This window comes from Mobula hypostoma, chromosome 29 (assembly GCF_963921235.1).
Source record: "Mobula hypostoma chromosome 29, sMobHyp1.1, whole genome shotgun sequence".
Lineage (NCBI taxonomy): Eukaryota > Metazoa > Chordata > Chondrichthyes > Myliobatiformes > Myliobatidae > Mobula > Mobula hypostoma.
In genome coordinates, this window is record NC_086125.1 from 16,139,839 (window position 1) to 16,155,021 (window position 15,183).

At 48.5% G+C, this 15,183-nt stretch overlaps 1 protein-coding gene across 2 annotated transcripts in view; it reads left to right on the forward strand.

Annotated features, from left to right (window-relative positions):
* The window catches only part of LOC134339361 (rho GTPase-activating protein SYDE2-like), a 75,164-nt gene that overhangs the window by 45,514 nt on the left and 14,467 nt on the right, over positions 1 to 15,183 (forward strand). For both annotated transcript variants that reach the window (XM_063035793.1, XM_063035794.1), the window contains exons 4-6: positions 3,729 to 3,958; positions 5,213 to 5,339; positions 14,280 to 14,458. In XM_063035793.1, the coding sequence (XP_062891863.1) occupies positions 3,729 to 3,958; positions 5,213 to 5,339; positions 14,280 to 14,458 (536 nt within the window). The remainder of the gene's footprint in view (positions 1 to 3,728; positions 3,959 to 5,212; positions 5,340 to 14,279; positions 14,459 to 15,183) is intronic.

Here is a 15,183-nt window from a genome sequence, read left to right on the forward strand (position 1 = left end):
GCAGACTCGATGGGCCTAATGGCCTAATTCTGCTCCTATATCTCATGGCCTTGTGTTCAGAGCCTCTGACGGCCGCTGACATCGGCGCTGCCTTCATGTCACCGCTTTACATGCTGGCGTTTCCTGTGGGTGTCCTGCACAGTTCCTGTGCCAACAGACCGGTTACCTGGTGACAGATCCTCAGTGGGTGCCCGGTAATACAGTAGTTTAACACTGAGGGGTTTGTTACAGTTGACTCCTGGGAGATTCCTATTCTCCTCGGTGCTGCGTCTCACAGCGCTCTTTGTGGCAGGATGCACGTGGAAGTGGTTTAGCAGGTCTGTGATTTCTTTGTTCTCTGGAATCCTTGTGTAGCAGAGGGGGATGAGGGCATCCTTGGCCGTTCCTCAAGCTGTTGGAACCTTCAGCACTTGGCTTCCTCCGCCCAGCCATCCATCATCCAGCAGCCATCTGGCCCAGCCAGCTGGAGTGCTGGAGCTGCCTCCGGTCCCAGCCCTGCCTGTCCCGTCCAGACCCAGTAAGGACGGGCTGGGCTTGGTACCGGGGCCAGGGAGAAGCAGGTAGGAGGGGACTGCAGCTGACTCGGGAGCTAGTCAGGTCCTCTCCACGTCTCCGGCACCTGGCCAGGTTGTGAGAACCAGACTGGACTTAAGTAGGAGGGAAAGGTATAATTGGAAGCAGCCTGTGGGATGGGGAACATCAGCAGAGCACATTGTGTGCTGGCACCCTGACCACATGTCCCAGAAAAATAAAGACACCCACAGATATCTCCGCTCTGCTTCAGAAGAGAGGTGTTTGGAGGTTGGCTCAGGGCTGACTGGAACGCTGCACCAGCTAGTGTGGCGAGGTACATACCAGCAGGGCAGGGCCACTCTTGCTGCTGTGCGGGGGTTTTGTTTTTTTCAAAATAACTTCACTGCAGTCGAAGGCCCAGATGCTGCTCTTCCAGCTTGCGATGTACTCCAGTCTTTGGCAGTGGACGCCCTTGGGCGAACCGGTCCCTGTCCGGGGATATCGGGACGTGACGAGGCAGGAAGTGTGACGGGCTCTGGCGCGTCCCGGGGAGTTCTGGTGCCTGCATCTGAGTCGAAAGGGACCTGACCTGTCCGGCCCTGTCCGGCCTCCACACCAAAGGGACCACAGCGCATCCAGAACTAGAGAGGCAGCTTGATGGGGAGGGAACCTTTAGAAGAATTGATCCTGGCTCACCTGCAGGAGAATGGATTAATGAAGGCAGCACAGGGCAAGCCATTTTTGTCCAATTTCAAGTCACAGAGTTGCACAGAACAGAAGCAGGCCCTTCTGCCCATCTCATCCATTCTGACCTTTTCTGCCCATCTCCGCTAATCTCAATTGCCCACATGAAGGGACCATAGCCTTCTATGCCATGCCTATTTAAATGTCTGTCTAAATGCCTGTTAAATGGTCTGATTCCAACATCTCCTCTGGCAATCAGTTCTAAGCAGCAACAAAAAAAAAAATCCCTCGTGTCCTGTTTAAAGCTCCTTCCTCTCACCGTAAACCTGCCCCGTCTTGTTTTTATTACCCCTCTGGATGCAGAAGGGTAACTATTTTCTCTGAGAGAAAGATTCCTTCTTCCATATCTATGCTTCCCATAAATATACATAGCACTATCGGGTCACCCTTCAGTTTTCAGCCTGGGCGTTCTCCTCTGACCTCTCTCATTAACGAGGTGTTTTCACCCACAGAACTGCCACTCATTGGATTTTTTTTTTGTTTTTTGCACCATTCTCTGTAAAGTCTACAAGCTATGCTGCATGAAAATCCCAGGAGATCAGCAGTTTCTGAGATACTCAAACCAGCCTGTCTGTCAGCAACTTTCACTCCACGGTCTTCCCCATTCTGATGTTTGGTCTGAACAACAACTGAGCCACTTGACCATGTCTGCATTCCACATGATTGCACATTAGAAATATTTGCAATAACGAGCAGTGTACCTGGTAAAGTGGCCACTGGGTGTAGGTTTATCAGCAAAGTTGAAGCACACAGAATGAGGGGGACTGAGAGTGTGGATGTGAAATTGATTAAGTAACACACAACAGGAGTCATGGTCAATAGTTGGTCTTTAGACTGTAGCAAGGTGAATAAACGTAATCACCATGGATTCGTATTCAAGCCATTGCTTTTTTATACTAGATCTATATTAACGGCCCGGATTTGTGATTGCAAGCTACAATTTCTAAGTTTACCTACAGCACGGAACTTAGCAGCGTTGTAAACGGTGGTGAGGACAAGGTCAGATTGCAGTGGGCAAACATGTCGAGGGAAGTTCAACGTGGAGAAGAGAGAGGTGAAGGTATTTTGTGGGAAATGGAGGAGAGACAGGAGAGGATATTGTCTGAAATAAATGTGCAGAGCAGAGGTAAGTGTAGAACAGCATGGCAAAAGGCCCTTCAGCCCACCAAATCCATGCTGGACATCAAGCACTCATCGACTACACTACCCCCTCTCCATTCCCTGCAGAGCGTATCGGGTGCATGTGCACGAGGGATAATGTCCAGTGCGGGGGGGCGGGAGAGGCAGATTTATCTATCGGTCTACACATTGTTGAGATTTTGGAGGGAATTGGTGCACTGGGAGTAGCCCCAGCGGTCACAGGGAAGATGTTGCGCTCCACATACACAAAGCCAAAGGTCAGGATTGAACCTCAACATCGAGAATTGTGATGCAGTAGCTCTACTGTTATAGTCACATGAAAGTCAAGCTGAATCTTCAAAGAACACCGCTCCAGCCTCAAGTGGAGTATTGTGTTCCGTTCCAGTTGCACGCCACTCTATAAAGGTTCAGAAAATATGTGGGGCAATGATTCCAAATATGAGGGACCACAGTTACAAGGATTACTTGCAGAGGTTGGGACAGTGTTATTCAGAGAGGAGAAGGGAAGGAGGCGATCTGATTAGCTGCCCGCAGATCATTGACTGGACCAGCATTCGCTGCCCACCCCTTATTGCCCTTGATCGCAGGGTGGCATGGAGAGGTATGGTTAGCACAACACTTTATCGTACAGACGACCTGGGTTCAATCCAGGAGTTTGTGCGTTCTCACATTGACCTTGTGGTTTCCTCCCAGTGCTCCGGTTTCCTCCCACAGTCCAAATCCATACCGTTGGTAGGTGAATTAGTCATTGTAAATTGTCCCATGATTAGGCTGGAATTAAATCAGGGGATTGCTGGGCAGCACGGCTCAAAGGGCCAGAAGGGTCTGTTCTGTGTTGTGTCTCAATCAATCAATAGGAAAAAGAAATTTTGAACAATAAAATAAATAAATAAAAATTTTAAAAATATACATTAAATACAAGTAAGTAGATAAATAAATTTTTAAAAAGCAGAAAATAAATGCAAACAGGTTTTAAAAATTAAACAATTAATAATAAAAATAAATGAAAAAGAAATAGAAACAATGTAAAGAAATGTTTAAAAAACTAGCCAGGATATTGCAAAATCAGTCACATCACTATGGGTCTGGAGACACACGGACCACACCGCGTAAAGGCTACTTCCCTATTGTCACCAGTGAACCAGGGACACCACTGTGGATGTTTGAATTCCAGAATTTGCTCCGTGGCCTGGCTGGGGTGGGATTTGAACCCTCGACTGTCCAGACCTCTGGATTACTAGTGCAGTAATGTAAGCATATCAGTTGCAGAAACCTGCAGACCAATTGGTCATAGTGATACATCTTTAATGAGCATGTTCCCTCCCCGGAAGGAACCCGCACTCACCAACTTGCCCTGCAGCTGGAACCCCGGGGAGTCCTGTACCTGAAGGTGTCTCTGGTGGAGGTGTGGGAGGTGCCGGCAGGCTACGCTGAGGAGCAGCGCGAGCTCAGGGTCTTCAGGATGGAGCTCAGCGATCTGGTGGAGCGGGAGTGTTCTGGAGTCAGCGTGCCGCTGCTGATACAGAAGTGTGTCTCCGAGATCGAGAAGCGAGGCCTAAAGGTGAGGCTGAGTGATGTGTGTGTGTGTGGGTGGGTGGGGTGGTGGGGCAGAGGGAGGGAGGGGCTGAAGGAGCAGGTGGGGTGAGAGAGTAGCTCAGAGGGTCATTCCCCCTAATGCTAGTCCCTCTGGCATTTTGTGTGTGTGTTGCTCTGTGTCTCCAGCACCCGCAGATTTTCATGTGTTTTGCGGCTCAGAGTGTCCGTCTGTGAAGTATGGAGGATGGGAAGAGAGGAGGGAGCTGCCTCTCGGGGACGGGTGTGTGTGTCCGTGTGAGACAGATGGAGGGAGCGGGGAGAAGAGAGCTGGCTCGGAGTGTGTGTGAGTGATGGAGGGGGCAGCTGGGGAGGAGGTGGGAGTCGGCTTGGGTATGTGTGTGTTAGATGTGGAGGGAGAGAGTCTGTCAAGCGTTTGCTAGGGAGGGGCAAAGTTCAATGGATGATAGCTTGTGGAAGGAATGGGAGTGGCGCGGGGGGAATCTTGGAGATGGAGTACTGGGGCCATGGGGTGTGTAGAGAGAGTACAGGTCACAGTGACGTTGGGAATGTGGGCAGAGTGTAGAGAGAGGGCAGTAGCGCAGGGACAGCAGTGCGGAGAGGGCATCGTGAGGCAGCGGTGTGGAGAACCATGTGTGGACGGTAAGCGGAGTGTGGCAGTGGGCAGTGTGTGGATGACGCCGCTGGGGGCAGAGGGCGGTGTGCAGTGGGGGGGGGTGTAAAGGGGCTTCCACACCCTCCAGCTGAAGTGAGGGCTAAAGATGCCGGGGACCCCGTGCTGTGCTGTTGATTGGACAATTCTGCTGCCTGCAGCTCCCTCTACTGGCAGGTCACTGCACTACATCCCCCACCCAGAAAAGTCTTGAACCATACCACGAAAACACACAACTCCTTGGATAAATTTTGCAAACAAAATGTCAAGATAGAGGAATCTCTCAGGATTTTATGTCCTCTTCCCTGATGTCCATTTACTTAGGGTGGGTGCTGGGACCAGGCGAGTGGGACTCTGGACCCTGACCATGGGTGCTTCAGGAGAGGCCTGTCAGCCTGATATGACTAAACCCCCTGGGACACTCACAGCCCTACTCTTCCCCCTCCACCATTCACTTCTTCCCTTAGGGGTTAACAGTTGCAGTCCTGGGCCCCGTGCTGGGTTTGGGACGCCCTTGTGGGTTCTGGGGTTACCTGCCGTTTCCCAGTGCCTCTGCAATAATTTCTGTTCACTGTGTGTGATGTCTGTCCAACTGAATGGATGCCCCAGGCTGTAGGTCTGTATCGCCTCTGCGGATCGGCCGCTGTGAAGAAGGAGCTGCGGGACGCCTTTGAACGGGACAGTGCTTCTGTGGACCTGAGCGAAGACATGTATCCAGACATCAATGTCATCACGGGTAAGGGGGGAGTTGCCCTTGGGACCCTAGCTCACCCTATACTCTGTTATTTCAGTCCATGGGAATTCCCATCATTCGATCCTCTTGTGAAAGCTCCTTTTGAATCTCCTTCCACTGTTCCTGTCCATAACAACTGCCACCTTGATGTTCTTAGACCCGCCCCGAGCACCTAGACTTGCCGGTGGAAGCAAGGGCAGGGGTAAGCTAATGGGGGATGAAACTGGCGAGCAGGAAATTCAGGGAGGAGTCAGGCAGAAACCTCTCTCGCGCAGAAGGAGCAGCGTGTCAGGGCCAACTTTACGTTCTCGGGATCTGGGTGTTACCAAGAAGAAATGTATTTACGGCTGAGCCAAGCTGAACCTCTGCAGCCCAGCTGGTGAAGAGATCTTCCAAGAACCAGTAGGTTCTGGAATGGTTCTGGAAGACTGACTGGTTGAGCCCACGAGAGGAAAGACAATTCTAGATTGGATGTTAAGTAAAGAACTGGATTTGATAAGGGAGCTTAAATTAAAGGAGCCCTTCACCAGAGATGATATTAGGATAGAATTCAATCCGCAGTTTGAGAGGAAGAAACTAAAGTCCGATGTATCATCATTACGGCAGAACTACAATGGCTGGAGTTTCTGGGGGCAATTCAGAAGGTGTGAGATAGATACGTCCCAAAGATAATGAAGTATGCTAAAGGGAGGAGGAGACAACAGTGGCTGTCAAGGGAAGTCAAAGACAGCATAAAAGCAAAAGAGAAGACAGATAATATCGCAAAGATTAGTGGGATGTTAGAGAATTGGGAAGATTTTTTAAAAATAACAGAAGAAAACTAAGAAAAATACATAAGGAGAGAAATGATTAAATATGAAGGTGAGCTAGCCAAGAATACCAAAGGTTTTTTTTGTTCTGCGAGGCCACTGGCCCTCAGGCCGAGTCTGAGGCTGCCAGGAGTAGAGGCTGACATTGGGAACCATCTGGGCTCTGCCCTGCCCCGATGCAGGGGTCCAGGGTTCGGGTCCCGGTGGTGGTGGTCCACTCGGGGTCTTGGGCTGGACCCCTTAAACTCACAATTACATCTGTTCACAAAAACATCTGGATGAAAGTGACAAGAACAGGAAGAGTCATGCCGGCTCGAACATCGGCTGCGTCAGCAAGGTCAGCTTCAACGGTTGGGGAAACAAGACCATCTGGCAATATAATGGCTTCTGGAACAAACCATAAAAGGACGAGACTGGACAACATGGAATTATTGGAATGCCACTTTAACAGCAACCCACATGAAAGGGGGTACCTGAAGCGCATGTGGGGACTCTGGCAACAACGAAGACTGTTGTCCTCATTCACGGAAAAACAACTGGTTACTCGGTGCTCAGACATTGCCAACAGAGGATTGCTATCACATCTTGAATTGTAAGCTATACAATCACAATGCACTACGGCAACATCACTGCAGAACCAAGCCAGTCAGGAAATACGAGTTCAAACTCCACCTCCACAAATCACAGATGGTGCAAAGGTAATAGCATTCACCTTGTACACGGGAAATGCAAGTTCGAACCTCACCCCGGGACATATCGACGCTGGCTGCTGCAATCAGAGAGAAGATCAGAGCTAAACTGGAAACTGTTAATCAACGACCTAGGCTCCCCAGACTTAGTGATAAAATTCCATCAAACAGCTTGCTAGAAGCAGACAATGAAGCACTACTCATAATGCAACCTCCAACATAACTGAGAACAATAACCTGATATATGCACCAGCAGCAGCAATTCTAGAAATGCTGGGCTACAAGTTGAAATACTGTTCCAACCACCCCCCCCCCCCCACCCCGGAGACGATGACTGGAAGCCAAGATGAAAACCACAAGGATGGAAGTCAGCAGGCTAACCGAGCTGCAAAAAGGTGGGAAGACCAAAAGCACATCTCGGTTACTGAGGACATACATCGGTATGTTCACAGCCGAAGGCCTGGAAACTGCCAAGCAACGGTTGGCTACCAGATTACAGACGTACACTAAGGACGCAGAGACCAAGTGAATAAATGCACTGTTCTCCAAGAACCAGGAAAAGTATTTATACAGTTCCAGAGCAACAACATGCCAGTACCTGAACCAACCAAAACAGCAACTGCGGAGTACTGGAAGAGTATATGAGAGAAAGGAGCATCACATAGTACCAGTGGCCATTGGCTGAAAGACTTACAAGCAAGTCTCTGCAACCTCCCAGAAGAAGAACCAGTCACCACCACAGCAGTAGATGTCCAGCAAAGGGTAGCAAGCATGAAGAACTAGATATCACCAGGGCCTGACATGATCCTCGCCTATTGGCTGAAGAAACGAACATCATTACGTACATGGCTGGCAGCACAAATGAACTAGCTGCTTAAAGCAGGCTCCCACCCTGACTGGCTAGCTCAAGGAAGGACAGTACTCTTAATGAAGTATCCTCACAAAGGAGCAACACTATCAAACTACCAGCCTATAACCTGCCTGTTAATAACATGGAAGCTTCTATCAGGCATCATTGCCACCAAGCTGAAGGAACACGTGTGTAAATTCCTGAGTCCTGCTCAGAGGGAGATTGGTAATGGAACGGGAGGCTCTAAGCACAAACTATTGGTAGACAAAACAGTCCTGAAAGACTCCAAGATCAGACAAACCAACCTAAACACAGCCTGGATTGACTACCAGAAAGCATGGGACTGAATGCCCCACACATAGATCCTGGAATGCCCGTCTCTGTACATTGTCAACAAGACACTGAGGACATTCATCAAGAGCTCAATGGGCTGTTGGAGGACAATGCTAGAAGTTAACTCAAAGCCAATAGCACACGTATCCATCAGATGTGGAATGTACCAGGGTGATGGTAGCACCTCTGCTGCTCTGCAGAAACTTGAACCCCCTCAGCCAGATCATCTCAAAGAGTGGACATGGGTACAGGTCCAAGAGTGGAGTGACCATCAGCCACCTCCTGTACATGGATGACATCAAGTTGTATGCCAGAAATGGAAGAGACATTGACTCACTAATCCACCTGACAAGGGTGTACAGCAGAGACATCGGGATGTCATTTGGACTGGAAAAGTGCAGCCGGATGGTAGAGAAAAGAGGCAAACTCATCAAGAATGAATGAGTCAAGTTACCTGAAAGCCTCATACCAGATCTTCAGGACAGCTACAATACCTGGGGATTCTGCGGGCCACAATGAGGACACAAGGAAGGCTGCAACATCTAAGTACCTCCAAAGAGTCAGACATGTCCTAAAAAGCCAGCTGAATGGGAAGAACACGATCAGAGCCATCGACACGTTTGCCCCACCAGTCTTCAGATACCCAGCTGCAAGAGTGTGCTGGTCCAGGAACAAACTGGAAGCCACTGACACCAAGACCTGGAAACTACTAACAATGCATGAAGGATTCCCTCCAAAGTCCAACGTTGACCAATTGTACACCTTCTGGAATAGAGGAGGATGAGGACTTGGAAGTGTCAAGATCACAGTCCTGGAAGAAATGTGAAACATCCAAGAGGATGTCAGGAAGATGGACCCTAAAGATGACCTGCTAGGCGAATACCTCAGGCAGCAAGCAGGGACATGGAAATGGAAGTGGGTGAAGCAGAGCCAGAGGACCAGAGACCGTGGCAGGATAAGCCACTGCATGAGATGCACCATCGCCAGATATCAAAGCTGACTGACATAAGAAAGTCCTACCAATGGCTGGACTGAAGGACAGCACAAAAACAGGCTGAGCGCAAGAGCAATAGAAGCAAGGGTTTATCACACCAGACAGGACCCAAGATGCAGACTGTGCAAGGAATCCACTGAAGCCATCTAGCACATAGGAGTAGAGTGCAAGATGCAGACAGGGACAGCAGACACCGAACGGCACAACCAAGCTGCAGGGATTGCGTACAGGAACATGTGCATTGAATATGGATTGGACATTCCCAACTCCAAATGGAAAACATCTGAGAAGATAGTGGAGAATGACCGAGCTAAGATCCTGTGGGACTTCCAAATACAGACAGGTAAGCAGGTACTGGCCAACCAACCAGCCATAGTAATATTGAACAAGAAAACAGAACAAAATAATAGTAGATGTGGCAATCCCAAATGATAGTAACATCAGGAAGGAAGAATATGAGACATTGGAGAAACCAGGAGTTGAAAGAGCAGATAAAAAGGATGTGGAAGGTTAAAGCCAGAGTAATCCCGGTGGTGATAGGAGCACTTGGAGCTGTGACACCTGGACTGGGAGACTTTCTCCAACAGATACTGGGAACAACATCTGAGATCTCGGTCCAGGAGAGCGCACTACAAGGGACAGCAAAGATACTGCGCTGAACCTTCAAACTCCCAGGCCTCTGGTAGAGTACTGGAGATTGCGGTGGGGGGGGAGGGGGGTAACAAAAGAGGTGGCTGAAGAGATGGTTGGTGCATTAGCAATGATCTTTCAAGAATCACTAGATTCTGAAATGGCTCCAGAGGACTGGAGATTTGTAACTGTCACTCCACTCTTTACGAAGGAAGGGATGCAGAAGAAAGAAAATACTTTATACTTTATACTTCATTGTCGCCAAACAATTGATACTAGAAAGTACAATCATCACAGCAATATTTGATTCTGCGTTTTGCGTTCCCTGGAGTACAAATCGATAGTAAATATTAAAAATTTAAATTATAAATCATAAATAGAAAATAGAAAAGGGAAAGTAAGGTAATGCGAAAAAACCGAGATGCAGGTCTGGATATTTGGAGGGTACGGCCCAGATCCGGGTCAGGATCCGTTCAGCAGTCTTATCACAGTTGGAAAGAAGCTGTTCCCAAATCTGGCCGTACGAGTCTTCAAGCTCCTGAGCCTTATGGGCTCGGGAGCTTGAATTATGGGCCAGTTAGCCTAACTTCAGTGGTTGGGAAGATGTTGGAGTCCATTATTAAGGATGAGGTTTCGGTCAGCATAGTTTCCTTAAGGGAAATCTTACCTGACAAATCTGTTGGAATTCTTTGAAGTAACAGGCACGATAGACTACGGAGAGTCAGTGGATGTTGACAAGGTGCCACTCATGGGGCTGCTTAACAAGATAAGAACCCATGGTATTACAGCATAGATACAAGCATGGATAGAAGATTAGCTAACATTATATATCAATGACTTGGATGACAAATTTGATGGCTGCTTTAGCCAAGTTTGTGGACGATATGAGGATAGGTGGAGAGGCAGATGGTGTTAAGGAAGCAGGGATTCTGCAAAGGACTTAGATTGAGAGAATGGGCAAAGAAGTGGCAGATGTTCAATTTTGGGTTGAGTGAATTTATCCCCTCTGTTTCAAGAGTCTGATAGCTGAGGCGTAGTAACTGTTTCTGAACTTGCTGGTATGGGTCCTGAGGCTCCTGTACCACCTTCCTGATTAGAAGAGAGTGAGAAGAGAGCATGACCTTAGTGGTGGTAGATTAACAAAAATTTACAAGGCAAGTTTTTCTTACACGGAGTGGTGGGTGCCAGGAGCATTCTGCCCGGGGAGGTGGTAGAAACAGAGACAGTAACAACATTTAAATGGTGCTTTGACAGACAGGTGATGAAAGGACATCACCCATATGCAGACAGGCAGATAGGTTTAGTTAGATTGACATCATGGTCAGTACAGACATGATGGGCCTGGGATCTGTTCCTGTGCTGTACTGTCCTATGTCCATATCAAGATCTTCAATTAAGTTCCCTCTCTGTCTTCCAAGTTCTAGCAAGCCTGTTCAACCTATCTACATATGTCACCTCAACCCCATCATTTCAGTAATCCATACAGTTCCAATCTCTGAAGTCTATACACAATGCCTGGAATTTAGTCTCTCCAATGTCCTATAGAACTGAAGCACGATCTCTCTACTTTTGTATTCAGTAAGTTGAAACCTTTTTATCAGCTTTCCAAATCACCCACTGAAGCTGTGGACTAACTGCACTAAGGCGCCCAGAAACTCTCCATCTTCATCTGTCGTTCCTCATGAACCAGATTATGTGCTTCTTAGTTTCCGGCTAATCAGATCATTTTGTATTTTCCTACATTTCCCAGCCCCTTGCCCACCCAGATAATGTACCTGAATCCATCTGTAGTCTTTGCCTATCCCTATTACAACGTGCATTCTTCTTTATCTTTCTGTCTTCAACAATTCTAGCAGCTGCACCTTCAGTGAGGCCCCATCACCATTCGCTGTGGGACAATACTCATGACGTGTTCACTATCAGCCAGCCACTCTTCCGTCCTCACTAGTATGTTATGCCCCTTATTGTGGGCTTTTATTTTCTGCTATACTGTCGCACCTTTATCGAATGACTTCAGTAAATCGAAGTGTGGACATCCACAGCACATGGCCCAGCTTCACTGAACCCCAATACATTGGTCAGACATGATCTCCCTTTGTACAAAACCATAGTTACTTGCATGATTCATGTTTGCTTTGATTTTTAAGTGCCCTGCTGGGATGTTCTTCATGATGGCTTGTAACACTTCCTCTCTGCTGGCGTTACTAATAGCCTTGTTGTTCCCTGCTTTCTGCCTCCCCTCTAGATAAAAGAATTGTACAAAGATGCAACCACTCAGCACGTCAGCCAGCGCCTGCGGAAAGAGAAATGGAAATATTGGCTCTCTTTCTCCCTCCTTGCGTGCTGCCTGACCTGCTGAGTATTTCCAACATTTCTGCGTTTTAATTTCATCAAAGGTAAAGGATGTTTGTGATTGTGCATTGAGAAAGGATTAATTCATGATCAGAACCTTTAGGGGGCAGCGATCATAACATGATAGAATTTTAATTTGAAGATTACAAGTGATGTAATTCAGTCTGAAACTAGGGTCTTAAATCTAAGCAAAGCAAAATATGGAGGTTTGAGGTGTGAGCTGACTTTGGTTGATTAGGAAGCTACATTAAGAAGGTGTGATCCCGTTAAGCCACAAAAATGAACATGGTCCAGCCATTGGTTTATTGTCCCTTGCACTGAGATACAGTGAAAAGCTTGTCTTGCACGCAGATCAAATCATTGCACAGTGTATTGAGCTAGAACAAGAGAAGGCAATAACAGAATATTAAATAAAGTGTTACTGCTACAGGGAAAGTATGGTGCACGTACACAATAAGGTGCAAGGTCATAACGTAGAATGTGAGGTGAAGTGTCCATTTTATTGTACTAAGGAGCAATTAAATAGTCTTAATGTCAGGATAGAAGTTGTCCGTGAGCTGATGGAACGTGCTTTCGGGCTTTTGTGTCTTCTGCCCAGTGGGAGAGGGGAGAAGAGAGAATGTCTGGGATGAGTGGGGTCTTCGATCATGCTGGCTGCGTTACTGAGGCAGCAAGAAGTACAGACCAAGTCCATCGATGTGAGGCTGGTTTCTGCTAAGCTGTGCCCACAAGTTTCTTCAGTTTCTTGCGGTCACATACCAAATTCAGTAAAAATTGGTAAGGGTTGATGAGGACATGCCAGAATTTTTCAGCCCCCTGAGAAAGTAGGGGTTTTGTGTCACGGTGAGAGCTGGCAATGACTGAACCCAGGTGTGGAGGGACGACAGAATCTGTTGCGGGAAGCGCCGTCAACGACACAACCCAAGTGCGGAGGAACAGCAGACTCCCACGTAGAGACAGAAACAAGAGGTATGTGTAGGAATACCAGCAGGACATCAGTGGCATAAACCAAGAGACACTGTGAGACAAATCAGTCTCAACACAAGGACCCCGCAATCCACGCTAATCAAGAGTCCGAATTAAATAATCATGGAGAGCAGAAAACCAGTGCCAATCACAATTAACTTGACAAGATTAAACATTAAAGCACCAGGGCTTAATGTCTTTAGTTAACACAACAGTTAATGAATGCAGGTGCTCATGAACCCCAGAAGCCGAACTCTCCTCGCCACAGAGGCCTCAGGGCTCATAACAGTTTTGGTGAGCTTTCTGGGTTGAGGCTCTCTGAGAAATTAAAATCCACCACAATATAAGCAAGAAAACAGTTCCTTTCCAATCCATGTGGAATTCTATAGAAAGGGCTCGGAAAGATGTCAGATTTCAACGATTTTTATTTAGGACAAGAAGTAGTCTTGGTGAGTGCATGGATGGGAGTGGTACAGAGGGCTACGGTTCAGGTGTGGGTCAATGAGTCAAAGCAGAATAACGTTTAGCATGGAGTAGATGGGCCGAAGAACCTGTTTCTGTGCTGTAGTGTGCTATGACTCTCTGTAGGAGCAGGCCAGACCAGTGATGCAGCTGCACACTATCTACACAGGAGTGGTTTCAATATTAATTTAGAGTAGACAAACATTGTAAGTAGCAGTTTTCCCACAGCCAGTGTTCCATATGTTCGTCATTCCCGGTGACCACCCCAAGCCCCAGTCTCACGATTTAACCACCAACCTCCGTTCCTTCCCTCCCCGCCCCCCATTCTCCACACCACCCGAGCTCCCCGTCTTTCTGACTCCTGCGTCGTTTCTCCTGTACTCGCCTCTCCAGCACCAGCCGCAGCCTCACTGCGCAGAGGGGGAGGTGACTATTTACTATTTCGTTCCCCAGGACCTGGGCATCGCAGGTGAGACCAACATTTATTGCCCATCCCTGTTTGCCCCCTGGGAAGGTGGGGACAATGGAGTCCCGTTTCAGACGGCGTCACCTCCAGGCCAAACCAGAAGGAGGTGACTGAATTCCTGCCTCAGGGCATCAGAGCATCAGATGGCCTATCAGCTGTAGTGGGTGTTTATGGGGTGGGGTGGGGTGGGGAGCAGTCGTTTGGCAGTGAATGGGTTCGAGGACTGTGATTTACAGATCCCAGACAATCCATCGCGTTCCTTGCCTGGGCTGAGACGAGCCTCGGTTTAAGGCCAGGTTGTGGTGCCCAGAAGGAGGGAGAGCCACACCATCACTGTGTTGGTGACAGTGTACGCTGGTGTTGCTCACTCTCTACCTTTGCCACTTCCACAGGCATCCTCAAGGACTACCTTCGCGAGCTCCCGTCTCCCCTCATCACAAAGACCCTCTACGATGTGGTGCTGGAGACCACGGCCACGTGGCCCCTGAAGATGTCCAATGGTGTGCCCGACGCCAGCCTCCGCGCCGTCAACGCGGTGGCTCTGCTTGACTGCCTCCCTCAGGCTGAGAAGGTAATGAAATCACAGCCCTGCAGTGCCAGGAATCCCAGCAGTAAAATGAGCCGGCTGGCCTTGGATATCATGGGATGAGTCAGAGAGATGTGTGTGTCTGTGTGTGTGTGTGATGACACTGTGTAAGTGTGTGCACACATGTGTAGAACAGAGCAAAGAACCAACAAGTAGTTGTCTACTGAGGCGATGATGAATGACTTCTTCATCTTCCACAGGAGCCAAGATCTCTCGTGGTCTTTGCTCCTTCCACAGCCGAGGTCACTACTGGGAGAGACCCACCCTTTGCATATCGTAGGGTGGGCCTGTTGTCAGGCCCAGGCCAGAATTTCCCCAGTTTGTGCCCACAGCCTCACCTCCATTCAATTCAGTTCAGCATTGTGGGAATCTACCTTCCTCTCGTATCTGCCGTCATCCCTCCCCGCCCGCAGAGATGCCATGCGACGTGCTTGGCTACCCTGCAGGCTGGCAGTGAGGCAGCTCCCTGTGTGGGATGTGCACAGTCCTTGTGTACTGTGCAGGTGAAGTTGTTATCTCACCACCGCATGCCCACATGTGACCTGTCTGGTGCATGTCTTCTCCATGGAACGTTCAGCTTTGAAAGAAGGCCATTTGGCCCAACTCTTTGCTGTTCTCCAGCCCCTTGCCCTCCTTCCCTTTTTAAGTTTAACGACAAGGCTGTTAGTAATGCCCTGTTGAGTGACTGAGATATGACCCTGACCATGGAT